Below are 19,492 nucleotides of genomic sequence, written 5' to 3' on the forward strand. Positions count from 1 at the left end.
CGAGAGTTAAGTTTTTGAAATAAATGTTTTGATTTTATTAGTTGTTTTTCTTTTTCATTTGGTGAAATTTAATGTATAGAATACCACTGAATCTCTAATTGTTTTGTGTAGAGGTGGTGAAACTTTTGTTTCTGAAATTATACATATTTTATCTTGAAAAGTGGAAATGGTAAGTAGGTAAGGCATTGGAATATTTTATAAGATGGTATCATTTATATCTTTTCTGAATCAGAATTTCCTTCTTATCAATTTCAGACAAATAAGTATGTAGATATATTTAATTTAACTGTCATGTAAAAATGTAAAAATACGCTACCGTATGGTACGTAATACGTTACAACGTACGCCTACGTAACAGAAGCAAGTTATTTTAAATCTTTGTTGTTGTCTGTGTTACTATAAATAACGTAGATATTTACATAATACAACTGATAAATTATGTACGGTACACGCATTTGTTGTAATAAAAAAATAAACGACAAAAATTCTAATATTCCAAATTGCGATAATAATTTAAGAAAAGAAATTTTATTGTTATTTAATTGATATAAATCACTATTAATTTTACATTAATACAAAACCACAACTATTACAACTAAATCACTTGATTTTTGAAAAAAAAAATCATTTCGATACAATCAGTACCTAACAACGTCAAAATGAAGAAAACATGTCTCATCATAATTTTGACAGTTCTACACATAGCTCTGTCTCTTTCTATTAACAATATGGATACAAGAGGAAAAGAGATGCAAGATAGTATAAATAAAGGGAGTGAAAGAAAGGAATGGTTAAGGAGTTTTCCAGAATGGGCGTCTTTTGCAGCATTTGGGATAAACGGCTGTGCGAGCGGTACTACGCGGATAAATGGGATGTGCGTTCATATTGTTTAAATGTGTGGCAATAAGTGACAATGCGTTTGGCAGTATAATATCAAGTAATATAGTGGTATGTAGTTTAAAGTGTTTGTTTATTGTGAAATAAAGAGGATTAAAATGAATTTGACATGTTTTTTTTCACATATTGTGGTTGGTGTCTTTTAAACTTTTTTGTATTTTTAGTGTTTTAACATAAATAATGAAACCTATTTACTTACATAACCGAGTGTATTTTTCAATAGAGTTTAGTTTCTTATTTTTACATAGTTTTTTTAATACCTAATATTTCACTCTTTAAACAATGATTTCAAATATGGGCGTTTATAAAGAATAACATAAATATTAAATGACTACATTATGTATGTAATGAAAAATTAATGTCCAAGTGTGACGGATTAATTGTGTTCGAATGTTAACGACATGTCATTAACTAACCGAACCGCAAATCGTCATTAAGTGGAAATTTAAGGTGATGAATTAATTTTTCTAACATTTACGGCCCTTTTTAAACCTTCGTAATTTTTATATTATTAAAGTTGTCGTGATGAAAATTCTTGACAAGAAAGTTCAATAGTAACACAATACGTCTACCGTTTTAGAAACATGATTCCATGATATTTTCTCGATAGAAAAAAAATACAAAGTTCTCATTGTTATTTTTTTTTAATCTCTGGCATCTTCAAAATAACAAACGTAAAGTTACGACTTTTTGGATATTAACTATAAAATATACAACCTATACGTCTACCGTGTTAGAATTTTGAAATATGCGATGGTTTTGAAATAAACAAGAAATACTTGAAATTAGCGCGCGACCAGCCAATATAGCGAGAGCCGCCCTGTACCTTCCTACCCCGATCGCTGCACGAGTCATTCCCGCTACGGCCGTCACACGGGGAACTTGTGTCGCTTGCGCAATCGTAAAAAAGGGTGACAACACGATAAGACAAAATGAGACAAATGGGGACAATAAAGAAAATAAGAAGAAGAAACATAAAGGTTGGAGGAAAAAGAATGCTTACAATTGGAACAAATTAATTAAGTAAGTTGGTTTTATTTTAAATTTGATGATAATTGTATTATAGACGATGTTTGATATGTACCCCTGTTTTAAGTACATAACGAATGTGTAAGATTTTTTCATTTATAGCATAAATAATCTTTTCAGAAATCCGGAATCCAGAAGGAAAATAAACCCACTGATTGTTCACAATGTGAACCCACTCCTTCGTAAGTACCTTTATTCAGTCAAAAATGTATATTGTTATCAACGCTCTACTGGTTTTATCGCATGATTCCATTTTTAGCAAAAAGCAACAAAGTGCAAAGAAATAAAAAATCATGGTGAACTTAGTGGAAGTATGGTGGACGTAATATGGAATTATGGAACAGGAGCTCGTTGGAGTAGTATTATATTTAAAAAAAATACGAAAAAATTTCAAGAATTTCTTAGTAGGTGGTAGATAAGTATGTTGTATAAAGAATTTGATGTTGATATTTATTTCATTTATACTTACTACACCTGTGCGGGAAATTGTTTAGTACTAAAACCGGTTTATATTCATATTTACATAGTAATGTGAGTTTTCATTTCGAAAAATTTTGTGTAAGTATATTAAATTGAGTTCCTGGGTGATCTGGAAACACAATTGGGCCCGGAGGATGGCGCTGCAGTCACTCCTCCTAATCACATGAACCGATTTGGATGAATATTTGTGTGCACATTTCATTGTTGTGGGATGATTGGTTGATTCGTTTTCACATTAGCTAATATTATGTATTTTTGTTGTTAGAAAGTAAACTTAATTTAATGTTTATAATACATTATTATTGGTATAAATAAGCCAGTGTTCGTCTCACATTGCTGTACCTGCCTACCTATCCTACCAGGGCCTAACTTTGTTCTGGCTATTTTATTTTGATTATTTGTAATGAATAATTACAATTATAATAGAGTGCAAAAAATAAATACATGCGTCAATATATTTTGTGTTTTTTTTAAACAATTTTTTTATTTAAAAAAATATCATTCCGACCGCGGCTTTGCCCGCGTGGAATTAGGTTATATCGTGAATCCTGTTTTATCCCACAGAAGTGTTCAGTTCGGATAAAAAGTATCCTATGTGTAAATCCAGGCCATAAGCTATATTTTATCAAAATTGGTAATGTAGTCTTGACGTGATTAAGTAACAACTAACAAAAAAATATACAAATTAACATCCAAAGTTTCGCATCAGTTTTACTGTATTAGCGATATCTTCCACTCTTGACTTTGACTGAGAAGAATTAGGGTTTATAACTTCTTTCAGAAATAGTACCTTTCATTTCTGGGCATGATGTAATATCTACGTCAGCATCAAATTCTATCTAAATCAATTCAGTAGTCCGCGTAATTAGGTAAAATTTCATTTTTTCAGAGTAACAATATTTTTTGTTATTTTAAAGATTATTTATAACCTGTATTATTTTGTAATAAAGTAAACATTACGAAATAATAATAATTAATAATTATTAATAATGTCTAAGTAGTTGTTAAAAAGAAGATAATTTTGTGTTTATAAGCAAGAAAATAAAACCAATAAATCAACAATTAAATATATGTATAACAATATTATAACTGTATGACGACTCCATACATGTTTGTCCCGAGTCGGCCAGCGGCAGCGCGGCGAGTTTGCAAGAATGACTTCGCGCACACCCGCGTTCGCGATAGCGAGCTAGACTCCGCCCGCCAAGCAGTGGATTTTTTTTGTGTATCGTCTTAATACTTCAGTTATTTGTTTTATAAATTACAAGAAGGTGTACTAAATTTAGCTCAAAATAAAAGCCTTTATAACTTACTAGTGGTCCGCCTCGGCTTCGCCCGTGGTACATATTTCGCAATAAAAGGTAGCCTATGTCCTTTCTCGGGTATCAAAATATCTCCATACCAAATTTCATGCAAATTGGTTTAGTAGTTTAGGCGTGATTGAGTAACAGACAGACAGACAGAGTTACTTTCGCATTTATAATATAAGTATGGATTTAAAAACTTGAAGCCATACCAAATCCCAATCGCATTTGTTTTAATTTTATTAAATTTGTTTATAATATGTAGGTATCATGCTGCAAAAAAATCATACTGAAATGACATCGTAAATGTAAAATTACTTACATCAGGGCTGATATCTGTGAAATTCGCGCTAGAAACGAATTCCTTCAGAAAACCATCCAGCTCCGTGCCTTCTATATATCCGTTACCTGAAACAAAATACATATTTCATTAATAAAAAAAGAGCATGTATGCCGAGCACACGTGTCAGAAGTGAAACTTCATTGGCAAGATTCAAAGATACAAAAATCGTCACCTTACTTGACGTGACAGTATTGCCATGACGCGAGTTTCACTTCAAAAGTATAATTATCTTGATAAATCAAACGAGAGCAAAAGCATGAAATTATCAATTTGTCAGTTTCATATTCAGCCAGGTATAAATAAATATGGTAGATTTTATAATAATAGAATTTATATTTTTTAAAACAATAAATACGTGTTAATTTCACATTATTGGATTACCCCGTCAGTCGCAATTATTCTAGAGCACTTTTTGTTGGCTTCCAATAATCGTACTAATAATAGAATTTATTTTAAATTCTTCGAATCGAATAATATAATACATTCTTTGTATGTTTATTCGTTGTTTATGTAAAGAATTTGGATGTAAAGTTTATCTAAATATTAATGATTACTCAAAGCCTAAGTACATACTTAGTATTTTGTTTATTAATCTTGCTTGTCAATGTAATATTACAATAGTAATAGTCATTACTTTGTACTATTTAATAAAATTATTATTATAATTAAATTATTTATTTAATAAGAATATTTATTTATTTATTTATTTAATAATAATAATTATTTATTTATTTATTTAATAATAATTTAAAAAATATATTCATGAGTTTTCAATCTATAGTGGTTTAAAGTTAACTCAAAAATGGAGCATTTTCGTAAATTTTCTAAAAAATCTTAGAGAAAGTGTAAGAAATGTTATAGTATGCTATATATTCGTGATCTACTCAATAAGCTCTTTCATTTGATACCCCACACGGCATGTTTTGAAATTTTTTATTTTTTTCTTTGTATGCCATATTTAATAAACGGGGTGGGGGGAGGGGGACCATAAAACTGGTTGGCAACATCTGTCTATTGTCTATAGGATGTCTGGGATCTATACAATATATATCAGAAGTCAGATTTAGGTCCGCTATTTTTGCAAACGAAACTCCACTGAGAGTCTGGTCTATCTGTTCAGTAAATACTACATAAAAAGTGGCTAAAATGTCTTTCTAGTAACAAAATCTTGTTTGAATCTACATTATGAATGTACGAATCACTAGGCTGCTTTTCCAAAATTTCATTGGGCATTCTTCGTGTAAAATATTTTATTAAGGCGAAGTAGTCTTTGATTTAAATCGTTGCATAAAAAGATCAGTAGATATCTATTGATAACAGATTCCCAAATTCTTTGTTACTAGGACAGCAGCACTCCAGTACTAATTAAACCCTTACCACAGATATTATAAACCTATACAAGCACCCTTACCTACATTTACAATAGTATACTAGAATCAAGTGCAATGCCACACATATTGCATAATACATATATGTATAATCGACTTATACGTCAATATAAGTCGCTAAGTGGATTGATCCGACTCGCTTTTATCTGGAAATCTGTGTTTTAATGCCAATGTCAATAATCATTTATTTTTAAACACGGTTGCCAGTAGGAGAAAATTATTGTTTGATTCTTTTTTCAACTTCTTTTCTATAATTCTTCTCCATAGATACTGCTTTCCGAATCGGTGGTAAATTTTAAAAATATGTATCTTGACGTTTCAAAAGTGCTTCTCGAAGAAGTCTATAGTAGAGCCATTTTAATAGGCAACATTTGACAGTTCAACAAAATGCAACAACGTAACCTAGTAACGACGACATAGAATAACATGATATTTCGTTTTGTTAGAACTGCACATTTGCTTAACTTTTTTCAATTACGATTACATATTTATAATAATAATGACCGATGCAACTAATTTTAAGATTTGATTTTACTGATAAACCATTCTAAACATAATAAACATTTTCTTATTTAAAGAACTGACGTCGCTACAATTTTGTGTCAATAAACCTTTTTTCTTTATAAATACCAGAGACGTTACTCTAAAAATCGAAATCTGACATCTAGAATCGAATGCATTGGTTACTTGGGAATAAAAATCATCATAAATTATTGACATGTGTTTCAAGTTCGATTGACAATTGTTTCAAGTCCGTATCGATTAATTCGCTTTAATCGATGTTTTTAAGCAGGTTACCACCCTATGAAGATAAAATTGATAGACGTCAAATGTTGCCTATTAAATTGGCTCAACTATAATTGAATAAATAAATGTTTGAGTTTGAGTTTGAGTTTGAACTACTTTAGGCTGCTTTTCCACTAGAGATGAAGGAAATGTGTCGTGCGAGGATGTCTAGCTGTGCTGAAAATGTGTAGGGGTTTCCACCAAAGCTGTGCGAGGAAAATTTGTGGTGCGAGGATGCGTTGCGAAGTTGTGAAATGCCTTCTATTTTTTTTATATTGTTTATTAACAAACACATCCCTCGCTACACATCCTCGCACATCTCTAGCTCGGTGGAAACGCATAAAATAGCATGTCCACCATCTCAGTCGATACTTTTTAATTTATTGAAGTGAAACTTCTTTATCGGGGGTGGAAAAAAATTTTGTGTAACATTTTTGCGTTACGCCGCGCGCGTGACATTTTTGCGTTACGCCGTACTCGTGACATTTTTGCGTTACGCGCCAACTTTTTCTTATCCCTACCACGCGTGATTCGAAGTATACTTTCTCCAGCGGAGTAGGGATAGCGTATCGTTTTAACGTACGTCCTATCACTTTACTTGACCGTTTTTCTATTGCACTCGTATTAATTTCCAACGCTCTATAGTGACGTGGTAATATTACATTAAAGTGATCAGCAAAATCTAAGTGTTTATTTTAATTCTAATTCCAGTGAATTTCTAAAAAAAGTAAGTAATTACATCTCTTTTTCTAATACTTAGGTGTTATTATGGTATTTATTTTTCTAAGTTATTTAAAATTAACCTCACTTTTTGATTGTATTTTTCAATTTTTTACAATTTTATTAATATATGTATAGATATACACTAACACGTGGGTGGAATTATGGTATAAATTTTTTCTAACATTTGAATGTTGATTGTGGTACATATTTATTTTTCTAAAATATTAAAAGTTATTCTCAGTTTTTGATTGAATTTTTTAAAACACCAACACGTGGGCGTGATCATGTTATTTATTTTTCAAGTTATTTAAGCTTAACCTCTGTCTTAATATGTATATATAGTTACTATGTGCGTCATTAATTTCTGACTGTTTCGAGATTTGGTGCAAAATAAAACAGTGTGTAAATAAAATTAAACAATTGAGTAAAAGTATAATTTCATAGATAACACGTTGAGAAGTTCCCTGTATAAATATATACATATCTTGTATAAATACATACATATGCCTATAGATCTTTACTCAATTGTTTTATTTTATTAATTTTTTACAAATTTTATTTTGCACCAAATTTCGAAACAGTCAGAAATTAATGACGCACATATTATTATATATACGTTTTAATATAGAATATTTTATTTTATGCTTTTTGAAGTGTGCAAAATAAAACAGTGTGTAAATAAAATTAAACAATTGAGTAAAAGTATAATTTCATAGATAACACGTTGAGAAGTTCCCTGTATAAATATATAATATACATACCTTGTATAAATACATACATAATATGCCTATAGATCTTTACTCAATTGTTTTATTTTATTGATTTTTTACAAATTTTATTTACACACTATTTTATTTTGCACCAAATTTCGAAACAGTCAGAAATTAATGACGCACATATTATATATACATACTTACGTTTTAATATAGAATATTTTTTTTATTTTACAACCTTTACAACTTGATCATTAGGAATTTATTACCTCTATTGTTCGAACAAAAATAAGTTACCGACTTTAAGAACGTGCCGACAATGTAAGTACACTATTGTTTCTTAGAAAACATTTTAGGAGTATACGATAATAAATCTATGACTCACGTAAACACGTGTTTGCTTGATTGGTGTCAGGTGTTCAATTATAATTTTATGAATTCAAAATTTATAAGAATAAACCTCAAACTCTCTGTCCAATCAAAATCCGCCTGAGTCGAAATCCTTTATAAGCTGAAAACGGCAGTGGCCGGCGTAAATATTCAAATAGGTAGCGAGGAGCGAAGCGACGAGCATCTTAGGTTAACTTTTGAACTACCGCACGAGCCGAGCGAGCGAAGCGAGCGAGTTGCAGCAGCGGCCGGTGTAAATATTTAAATAGGTAGCGAGGAGCGAAGCGACGAGCATCTTAGGTTAACTTTTGAACTACCGCACGAGCCGAGCGAGCGAAGCGAGCGAGTTGCAGCAGCGGCCGGTGTAAATATTTAAATAGGTAGCGAGGAGCGAAGCGACGAGCATCTTAGGTTAACTTTTGAACTACCGCACGAGCCAAGCGAGCGAAGCGAGCGAGTCGCGGCAGTGGCCGGCGTAAATATTCAAATAGGTAGCGAGGAGCGAAGCGACGAGCATCTTAGGTTAACTTTTGAACTACCGCACGAGCCGAGCGAGCGAAGCGAGCGAGTTGCAGCAGCAGCCGGTGTAAATATGTAAATAGGTAGCGAGGAGCGAAGCGACGAGCATCTTAGGTTAACTTTTGAACTACCGCACGAGCCGAGCGAGCGAAGCGAGCGAGTTGCAGCAGCGGCCGGTGTAAATATTTAAGTAGGTAGCGACGAGCGTGTGACTAACGTATTTCTTTAATATTGTATATAGTAAATTATTTTTTGAAAAATAAGGACATAAAGAAGTTTCACTTCTTACGTGTGTACTCTAGTACACGCACACATTTTTTTTTAATCAGCAGTAAGAATTGATCTTCTTAATTCTAGAACAATAATAAGTGTAATTAATATGCTACAGGATTTCTGAATGAAACTTGTTAGTACAATTTCAAATATGAATTATAATCAAATGAACCTTATTGCATTTAAAATATGAATAAACTTCTAATACGTTTCATACGCTAGGAATTTAGAAACTACAATCAATTCCATATTCAGAAATAACTATTCATTTGAATATCAATTGAGAATTCATCGAATAAACTAATGCAATGAAGAATGGAATTTTGTAACAGTGAATTTATGGAAGCGAATTGTTATTTGTATATGTTAACTAAAATTTATAACATACTAGCGATGCGCCCCGGCTTCGCCCGTTTACGTTTTTTCTCCATAAGGACCATCCTCGAACTGCAAGGAATATTATAAAAAAAGTACCTATTAACGAAATAATTTTTTTTTTATGATTATAGAAAAAAATCAAAACATAAACATATGTTTTCAAATTGTAAGTGGAGAAATACGCAAGGACGCCTTAATCAATACTTATTTAAGAATTTTATACTACCTTGAACATGAACCTACCAACACCTTAATATTTGATTGCACACGTAATTCATTTTTTAATTCCTCGTATCACGCAATTATTAAATTCATTCGAAGGTTTTACGATAACATTGACCTTCTCGGTTTTACATAAGAAGTCAAGTTCATAATAATTTTTTTAACAATTTAACGTGTATTATAAATAATTTTCAACCTCAAAATAAAATGCATCAATATTTACGTTTTCTACTACTTAGATATTAAACAATAATGACTAGAATTTAAAGAGTTAAATTTTGTTCAAGTTCAAGTTATAAAAAAATACAATTACAAAAGCTTTTTTTATTGATTGTATTATGTAACAATAATCTATAGATTTATTAAAAAAAAACGATCAATTTAAGCTGCATAAGATCAGCTAGTCAGTCCTTACTCCAAATTGTTTCGTCTACCATTTTGAGCTCTAACCCGAATATAAATGTTATGTGAATAAAATCCAATTCAGGACAATTTGATGCAAATATTTGATGTCTCGAAGATCCACGATAGCGACATTTTATGTGACATTTCATCCAGTTCAAATTGAAAACGCCAGTTTCGTAACATAATATTTGTATGTGTATTCATTTTGCAGCGTAAATCTCTTTTCGTTTCGTATCCCATTTGGCTTCTTACATTTTCTAGCAGGAATAAATATGTTATTATAAATTTAAAATGTGAATCGATCTCCTGAAACTTTTTATTAAGCTATTGCATAGCTTCTATCGCGGGCCTTGAGCGCGGGGACAGAATCGAGAATAGGGTTTCTACTCAATTAAGAAATTGGATAAGGCCTTAATATTTCAAAAAAAAAAGTTTTTTTTTAAGTTATTGAAATCCAATCTGTTCCAAGAACATCCTAAGTTTGATAAATTGCCTAATTTCGCTGTCCACAAGTCAAATTTCAGGGACAGATATTTGAAGAAAAAACGTTGATTGACGATGCGTGTCAAATTTCTAGCTGTTCATTTATCTTCCCTTTTTTGTTTATTTGAAAGGCTTTATGGCTATGTCATAGCCTGGTTTTAAGTCAATCTATATCCTATTAATATTACAAAATATGCGAAAGTTCGTGAGGATATGTTTGTTACTCTTTCACGCAAATATTACTATACCGATTACAATGTAATTAATTGGTAGCTGAAGACCCAGAATAAGACATAGGCTGCTTTTTAGCCCGGAAATCCCACATCTTTCAGAATTTTCTTAAACATTACTTATAGTAGGATTGTCGTAGCAAACAAAAATGTATGAAATGAAAGAAAGATGCCTTCACAGCGTAACTAGAAAACCGTATCTTTCTGTTTATGCATGTTTTATAAGCATACACAATGTAACGTCTTGCTTGGAGCAAATAGGAACAAAATGTGTTAGGCTGAGAGCTGGTTACTAAGATTCTGAATACTTCTAATACTTATAAAAAAAGAGCGTATGTGCCGAGCACACGTGTCAGAAGTGAAACTTCTTTAGCAAGATTCAAAGATATCAAAATCGTCGCCTTACTCCATGTCGTGACGCTATTCCCCATAATCTTGAAATTTAACTTGAAAATTTCACTTCAAAAACCAAAGTTCGTATGGATGATATCTATGAATTATTGTTTTTGTATAGTTTAATATAAAGAAAAACTAAAATAAAATACCCTGGGTAGAGTTACTTAACCGTAGATCTTATGCACACTTAGAAGGACTACAGGGTAATATATTTTTTATATGAGTATTTTGCGAGAAAAAGCGTGTTTTATGCGTTCAGTGTCAGGAATCTCGTTTCTATATTAAATACATATGTACTAGCTTTATACAAGTTGAACCGGGATAAAACATAGCCTATTTTTATCGTACAGATGATGTTTTCGGATGGTAAATATATTTTTTTACTCGATCATCGATAAAAAAGCTAATCTTTCTTGCCCTTTATAATATTTGTTTCGACAACTAGGTGTGTACATGCCTTGTGTGTGTGTTAGGCGATCGTAAATATTGTAATCAAAATAACAATTGGCTTCTAGATTATGTACACCTCGATAGAATGCAAATAGGTAAAAGTTTTAATAGTACATTCGTTTTGTAACGGACTACAATACCTATTGTATAATGTTTCTCACATAGAGATGTGAGACGTTTTGCCTAGTTCAAAGAAAATATGCAGAATTTTTAGCTTAGTTTTCAACGGATTTCGGGCTTATGTTTATTTACTCATGGACTTCATCATTTGTAGGCACTGTCACAGAATGATATAGTATTTAGTATAGTACCTTTTGTGATAAGTATACGCATGAGTTTATATAGGATGTTTGATATTGGTGAAGATAAACAAAATAAAAAAGACGTGTGGCACTTGGGGACTGCCGCGGTAAAGCTATTGCATAGCATGCCTTCAAGCCACACCTCCGTGTACGTCGGAGTGGGGAGCGTGAGGTTTTTTTCGTTACGGAATTTCTCGATTCGGTCCCCGCGCTCAAGGCCCGCGATAGAAGCTATGCAATAGCTTAAAAGTTTTAATTTTAAGATATACCTAGCAGCTCCATTTGATGCGAAGGATTGAAATGAAAAATCGATTATTGAAATAACAAGGAAATAACACACACATGAACACACATATTTTATACGGTCTGTAAATTGTAATATGTGAAAACATATCGGATTAAAATGTTAAATTCAAATATAATGTATCACCCCTAAGGGACAGACAAAAAATAAACAGCCGCTTCCTAAAATTATCGCAACCGTACGAATCAATACACAATTCTAAAAACATGAAAATAATTTAAACAAATCCCTACCGTTTATATTTCACTGATTTATATACGTTTATTAAACCATGTATTCATTTGTTTACAATAAACAACTCAAAGCAATGATTGGAATGCATTAGAACTGTAATATCCGTTTTCAAACAATTAATGTAAACATAGTTATTTGATAATCTATTACGTAAACATGTTACTTTAATCCATAGCTATACCACGGATAATATACAGGGTGTCCCACCGTCGGTATTCTAAGCTCAATGGATGTTATATTTTTGCATAGGTACGCTGAGTACGTAAAAAATACTTATAAAATTCCAGATGCATTTTTTTTCAAATAAATGAATTCTTAAAACTCTTTGTGTACATCCCTAACAAGCAATTCGCCCATTTTTGCCACCCGCACGTGAGCTATCGTTTAAGATTATGTTTTCATAGACAAAATGCTCACATTAGCGAATCGTTATATGCCGGCTGTGCGAAGCTAGAGAAGATCTATTTATTACGTGATCAGTGTATGCAAAACTACAAGTCCCTTCGCGCTTAGTATACCAATAGTGGGACACCCTGTATATAGCTTATACCTATTATAAGGTCTGTCAGTCTGTGTAAGGTCTACTTCTGTACCTGTTTTTATGTGTATTCTTTCGAGGCTAAATGTGGGCTAAACCGTTGCTAAATAAGTAAATACAGAATTACAAAAATAAGAGTGGTACAAGTAATTCCATGTATAGAGGGCGGTCTTATCGCTGTTAGCGATTTCTGCCAGACAACAGAATGCAAAAGGATTAAGTATATTTATTGTGAATATAAATAATTAGGCCATAAATAATTGAATGTTTGTAATAACAGTAAATGAAGACTAAAGCGTAATTAGAAGGTAACTACGTTTTTCTCCAAAAATTAATTCCAGTGGGTTCACTTAGTTGTTTATAGTTATCAAATCTAAGTAGATATGAAGTGTAATTCTGGACAAGATTACAGGTTCTTGTTCATTTTACACATGTTTGTACATCTAGGGTTTCTAAATCAGTACTAAGTTTCGTCATAGCTGTTAGGGATTAAAACAAAACATTACGTGATTTGACAATCCGCTTGTAGAGGTTAATGTTCAAACTAAAATATTTATTGAAGTGAAACTTGTGTAGGCGCGTTGAGAGTAAAATTTCAAGGACGCGTAATCGATATACCGTCACGTCATGGAGTAAAGCGATGATTTTAGTATTATTAAATCTTGATCAGAAGTTTCACTACTGCACACATGCTTTTTTGTTAAACATAGACAAATGGATTAAATAATGGAGCAAGAGCTGCTGCAGTTTTGCCATAATTCCGCGCAAATGATATTGTTTTAGAAATTAGTTAATTAACTGCTAATTAAATTTAGGGCCGATTTTTCAATGCTTGGATAAAACTTATCCGTCTAATAAAGTATTACACGATAATATTAAAATGTCACGTAAACTGTCAAATACGGGCAATTAGAATACGTTTTTAAAATGGTAGTTTTATACATTATTCGACGAATAAGCTTTATCCAAGCATTGAAAAATCGGCCCTTAATGTTCAAGTTTCCAATATCAAGGTATGTGTATCTATATTTATTACAGCTAACTACATAAAGGTGTATAACAAGAAGTCCCATATTTTTATAGTCAGATGACACCTTTCTTCGCGTAAATAGAGCGTCGAATATTTGCATATTTCATTCAACGAACTATTTATTATGTTTTCGAAATTGGCAACACTGCTACACGTACGTTGCGGTCGTACTTGCCTTGCGTGACGTATTTGCATATATACGAATGCAATGTTTATTTTAAACAAATAAATAGAAAAAAAGCGTATATTAATGTTATTTGTAGAGGTTTTCGAACATAAAAATAAAATAATAGGGACATAGACAGATGATCAAAATTCAGTTATTATTTCAGAGAAAGAAATATAGGCTACACTCGAGTTTTGCAACAATTAAAACAAATTATCAAATAACATTTTATACTTCAAAATTGTTCAAAATTACTTTTATAAGATACCTGTTTCTTAACGTTAAGAATCATAGCAGTTTTTGGTTTTATTATTCAGCTCGTAACAGACTTACTTACATTCAAGGTGACATTTTTAGTATTACACTTTTGCATAAACCTTTTCGCAAGAAAGGTCGGTTGATATATGTGCCCTAAATAACACTAAGACAACATGTAATAATGTATGAGTATTTATATAATAAACAAACTTGCAAGTTCACGGTAGTCATATAAAATGTAAAACTCATCTATATATACTTAAATAAAACTCAAAGGTGACTGATATAGTGATCTATCAACGCACAGCCCAAACCACTGGACGTATCGGCCCGATCGGGCTGAAATTTGGCATGCAGGTAGATGTTAGGACGTAGGCATCCGCTAAGAATGGATTTCCCGAAATTCTTGCGGGAACGGGGAAAAACGGGGATGCACGTACGAAGTCATGGGCGGAAGCTAGTTACATTATAAATTCTCTACAAAATGCATATTCATAAATGAAAAGACGGAAAAACGTTTAAAATGAAATTCGCTCGTTTAATTTTTGCGGAATCCTTTATCATATTTCAGAAAAGACTGAAAATAATGAGACATTTTCGAGTATCATTTTTAAAGTTACAACCCAATTACTCGAGCTTCAAGTTTAAAGTGTTTTTAGTTGTACAACGTTATTACAGCTTTAAAAAGGATGATGATTTACTTTAGAGGTTAAAATTAAGATATATACGGAGAGAATTTAGAGTACCTTTCTTTGTTTGCCATATTACGTCGTAACTACCAAGAATTTGTCCTAATTTCCGGTGGTATAAGGTGGTTCAATAATACAGGATGTATTTTTTATGGAACATTGATATTTGCCTAGGTTACATGTTTCTATATAATGAAACAAACTATGATTATATAGATATATAATAGAATCTTATAGAATATAGATAATCATAGTTTGTTTCATTCATTAGGTATATTATGTACATATATGTATATATATCTATGCAATTATTTCTAGCTTATGATTTGGCCATCCACGCACATGAAAAATTCACTGTGTATAATTAATAGTTATAATATAAGGAGTGAAGTTCACACAGATTCTATAAAAGAAGAATGAATCAATGCACGAAATCCAATAATAAATACATATATTCAGGCTAGACTTTCATAAAATTATCTTAATTCAAATTTAAAGTTAGTCAAAATCACACGAACCATTATCATTATTTGTCCAATAACTGGAATCATACCTCTTTGGACTTAATACGCTATCTATATCTAGCAACCACGCGCCAACACAAATAAATATGTAAATAACAGATTACAAACCAACGAACAAAGGTTGGATAAATAATGACGTCAAAGGATTGTAAATAACTCGCAAATCCCATCGGGATCTTCAGTTTGATCCTAAACATCCCACGCTTCAAGGAATCAAGCTCATTTGATACTATTGTTCAGCCCACACGATTATTTCATAGTATATTTGTTTATTATTCAAATGGTGTGCGCATCAGGCTCCAACGGTGAATTTACATCAAACGATCGATTCTATGCAATGTTCTAATACTGAACAACGCTGGATACGAGTTTTCGTTTACACTAAAAGATCACGAACGAATGCTCTTGCTCTAGCTATGTTCGTTTGGTGTAAATGCGCCGTAACAAGAATCTTAATATCTTAATACTATTATAAAGGCGAAAGTTTGTATGGATGTATGGATGTATGGATGTATGGATGTTTGTTACTCTTTCACGTAAAAACTACTGAACCGATTACAATGAAATTTAGCACACATATAGAGGGTAACTTGGATTAACACATAGGATAGGTTTTATCCCGGAAATCCCACGGGAACGGGAACTATGCGGGTTTTCCTTTGAAAACGCGGGCGAAGCCGCGGGCGTAAATCTAGTATTATAATATGTTACATACATATTATAATATTCTTGAATGAAGACATGTTTAGTATAGTCATTTGCGTAAGAATAGTGTAATAAGTATAGTGCCAGCAATCAGGGAAAATTATTATTTTCATGCTTATCTCTCATGATGACTTTTATTTCTTTTTCTTATTGTACAGTCGGGTTTATGGTTTTATATGGCCTCTATATGAGAGAATATCATCATAAAACATAAGCATTTATATATTATTAACATGAAAGATCGCATCGCCATCTCGAATCGCATTTGTAAGGGTTAATTTATTTTTCCTAATGGCTCTGTTCGAAAGGAAGAACTACGGTATTTTAATACTTTTAATATGTACTAGAATCAATTTATTAAAAGTTTACTCTAAAGCATATTATAAAGAACTATGTCTTAAGCCTATTATAAGGCAATATATTCTCTTAGGAATAAAATGAATAAACGAACGGAAAAATAGAAAAATTAAAACAGGCTTTAAATTAGTTTTGCATTATGTTATCTGTGCTTTTAAATTATTGTTGATTTAAATATAAAATAGTGTTATTTTACTGTAAAATTGTACATTTATATGTACTTTGTGGGCAGGAGCGTCGCATAATTTAATTTTCCACAGAATCGTGCTAATGAAAAATATGATACTGCAATATGCATATTGGACCAGAATACGCTTTTGGAATAATAATTATATAATATTTAGAAGAATATAACATTAATTTACAAAAAAGAAGTATTTCTATAGCTCATGTGTTATTCTATATTACTGTAAAGTTTCATCAAAATCTGTGCGATAGTTTTTTTGTGAAAGAGTAACCAACCATAATATATTTTATTCAGTGGCGTGCCTAGGGTGTAAGGACTGGGCAAGCCCAAAGTTTTCAAAGTTTTTGCTGGGTACCCTTTTCTTGAATTAGAAACCTTCCTAAGGTACCTATACCTACTGTGTAATTACCGAATCAAATCTTCTAAATTTTCACGCGCGCCCGCTAACAGTTGAGTCAAACGTTTATCATTAAAATCGATAAATTATAATTATTAAACTGTATGACATTATATTATTAATAAAATTGAACAGATCATTTATATTCTAATAATTCAAAACGGCGATCTTCTGAAGGAAAGATTTTATAACATCGGAATCGGAATCGGAATCGGAAGAAAGTAGGTGATTGTTTTAGAATTCAATTACCTAACAACTTTCAATTATTGATAATTCAATAAGGCGTTCTTGGCCTTGTGTATTTCTTAACCCTAGAAAGATAATCATATTGAGTAGTACGGGAAAGATAGTCATGCGTCAAATTTACGCATGTTTCTTAGTAAGCTCTAAGTCAAGGTATATTGCTTTTTTTCTATAAATTGTAAGTTATTATATAGTTACAGTTATATTAGAATAATTCGCACTACAAATAATTTATTTTTAATTATTTTTATACATATAAAAAAACGAAAACATTATACGTCTGCTTTAAATCTACAATTCTTGTAACTCGTATTATTTCTAATAAAAACTTATTTTTGACCACAATTATCAGACTTTTTTATATGTTATATATATTTTGTACATATAGTTATATAAAAAAATAGTGAGAAACAAGTTTAGCACATATCAACGTATGCTCACGACATATAAACATGTTCCATTTTTTGCAGGAGGAATTTGCCTTTCGTCATATTTCAGAAGGACAAAAAGTATAGTAAATACGTTTATTTTCCGAAGGCCTCCTCAGTACTTTCTTATTATGTACCAGATACTTCATTTGATAACAAATTGGAGATATTATCACGCAAATATCTTATCAAAGCTGGTGATTCTAAACACCCACGCATAAACAAAGAAGACAGTTCCATGCTTCTATATTTCATGTTTTATTGACTCAGATGTTTTTGTGCTTTGTTGTTAACATTGTGGCTATAAATTTAATATGCAATATGCAGGTAATTTTATTGATTCCATGAAATAAAGCCATTGGCCATCTCATTGTCTTGCTACTATTGAACATCAGGGAACACATTCGGTCTAATGCATCTACTCCGCCTTTTGCTTGAATGTAATATATCATTTTTGCTTTGTAACTCATCGGGAAAAGCTTCTTCTGTGTCACTTTTCTCGTCATCTTCAATTTCGTGGTCCTCCTACTTCACTATCGGTTTCTTTACAGGGACCCTCATCGCTTTGCATAAGAGCGGCTAATATACAATATTCTTCCAATTTTCTATCACCAAATGTTTTCTGTATTTGCTCCAATATGTATAAAAATAAATTTTTAACATAAGTCACAATATACAGTAATAATAAGCCGAAAAATATTCAAACTACCATAGAAGTCAAAATCTTAAAAGTCACGGTAAAGATAATCATGCGTAATTTTGACTCACGTAGTCGTTATATTTCAAAATCGGTTACACTAACTTTATTGACACCTATACCATAGGTTAGCTCTCAGTGACTTATGAAATGTCCTATAAGCACAGTTATGGATTCGCGACATTTAAAAAGATACAGCTATATTTCGAAAACGCAGGAGTCATTTTGACGCAGACTATCTTTCTAGGGTTAAATACGTACCTATGAATTCGATTTAACGATGAGAAAGCACGCTCCGTGGAAGAACTACCTTATACCTACTAGCAGAAATCATAACTACCAAGTACCAAATGTGCAAGTTTCAACAGCTGGGGCTTCTAAGCAATTCTTATTCATGAAATCGATTAATTCGTAAACATATTTTAATTAAAATTTCGTTTATGTGACTTACTAGCTGTTTGGGTAATGCACAAATCGGGAGTTGGTTTTTATGAAGAAATTAATTGATGTTTTTCAGTAAAGTTTAATGATTTTACCTTTCCCCCGCTGAGCACAAAGCAAACCATCACAATTTACAACACAATCTGCTGTCGCGACACTCATTTTATCACAAAATTCGAAAAACATAACCTAAATTACACCGATATAATCACCCGCTCAAACAAACTATACCTAATTATTAGGTCTAATAACAATAATATTCACGACGTTCGTTCGCGCAATCGTAACTATCTTCACACTGTTAAAGCCGGGCTTTATCGTGGCTTTATTTTCCATACAGATTGCTATAGAATTCTATGGCTAGGTATGTAGCTACTTAGACGAAATTTCATACGTTAGAAGAGATGAGCGCAAAGCCCGGTAAAAGCCCACGCGTGCAAGCGAGACAACTACATGTTATAATCCATCCAATTTAGATTGTAACGTCAAAATAAAAGGTACGACCTTATTGTGATAGGAAGAAGGATGAAATTAAAAGTTTACTCGAATTCGTCATTGTTTTATGCTAGGCGTATTATATATT

The 19,492-nt window shown here is 31.8% G+C and overlaps 1 protein-coding gene and 1 long non-coding RNA gene across 2 annotated transcripts in view; one reads left to right on the plus strand and one right to left on the minus strand.

Annotated features, from left to right (window-relative positions):
- Cbp53E (Calbindin 53E) overlaps nt 1-19,492 on the minus strand; it is a 112,482-nt gene that overhangs the window by 61,205 nt on the left and 31,785 nt on the right. Inside the window, exon 3 of the mRNA XM_089710729.1 lies at nt 4,033-4,118. Within this exon, the coding sequence (XP_089566855.1) occupies nt 4,033-4,118 (86 nt within the window). The remainder of the gene's footprint in view (nt 1-4,032; nt 4,119-19,492) is intronic.
- On the plus strand, nt 1,561-3,589 carry LOC149477443 (uncharacterized). Its single transcript, XR_016317623.1, has 3 exons — nt 1,561-1,920; nt 2,047-2,108; nt 2,186-3,589. It is a non-coding gene; the product is annotated as an uncharacterized LOC149477443 (long non-coding RNA).

The sequence above is a fragment of the Colias philodice genome, chromosome 25 (assembly GCF_061535455.1).
Source record: "Colias philodice isolate Cphi_HAF_F1 chromosome 25, ilColPhil1 Martin Lab GWU primary, whole genome shotgun sequence".
In the NCBI taxonomy this organism is placed as follows: Eukaryota; Metazoa; Arthropoda; class Insecta; order Lepidoptera; family Pieridae; genus Colias; species Colias philodice.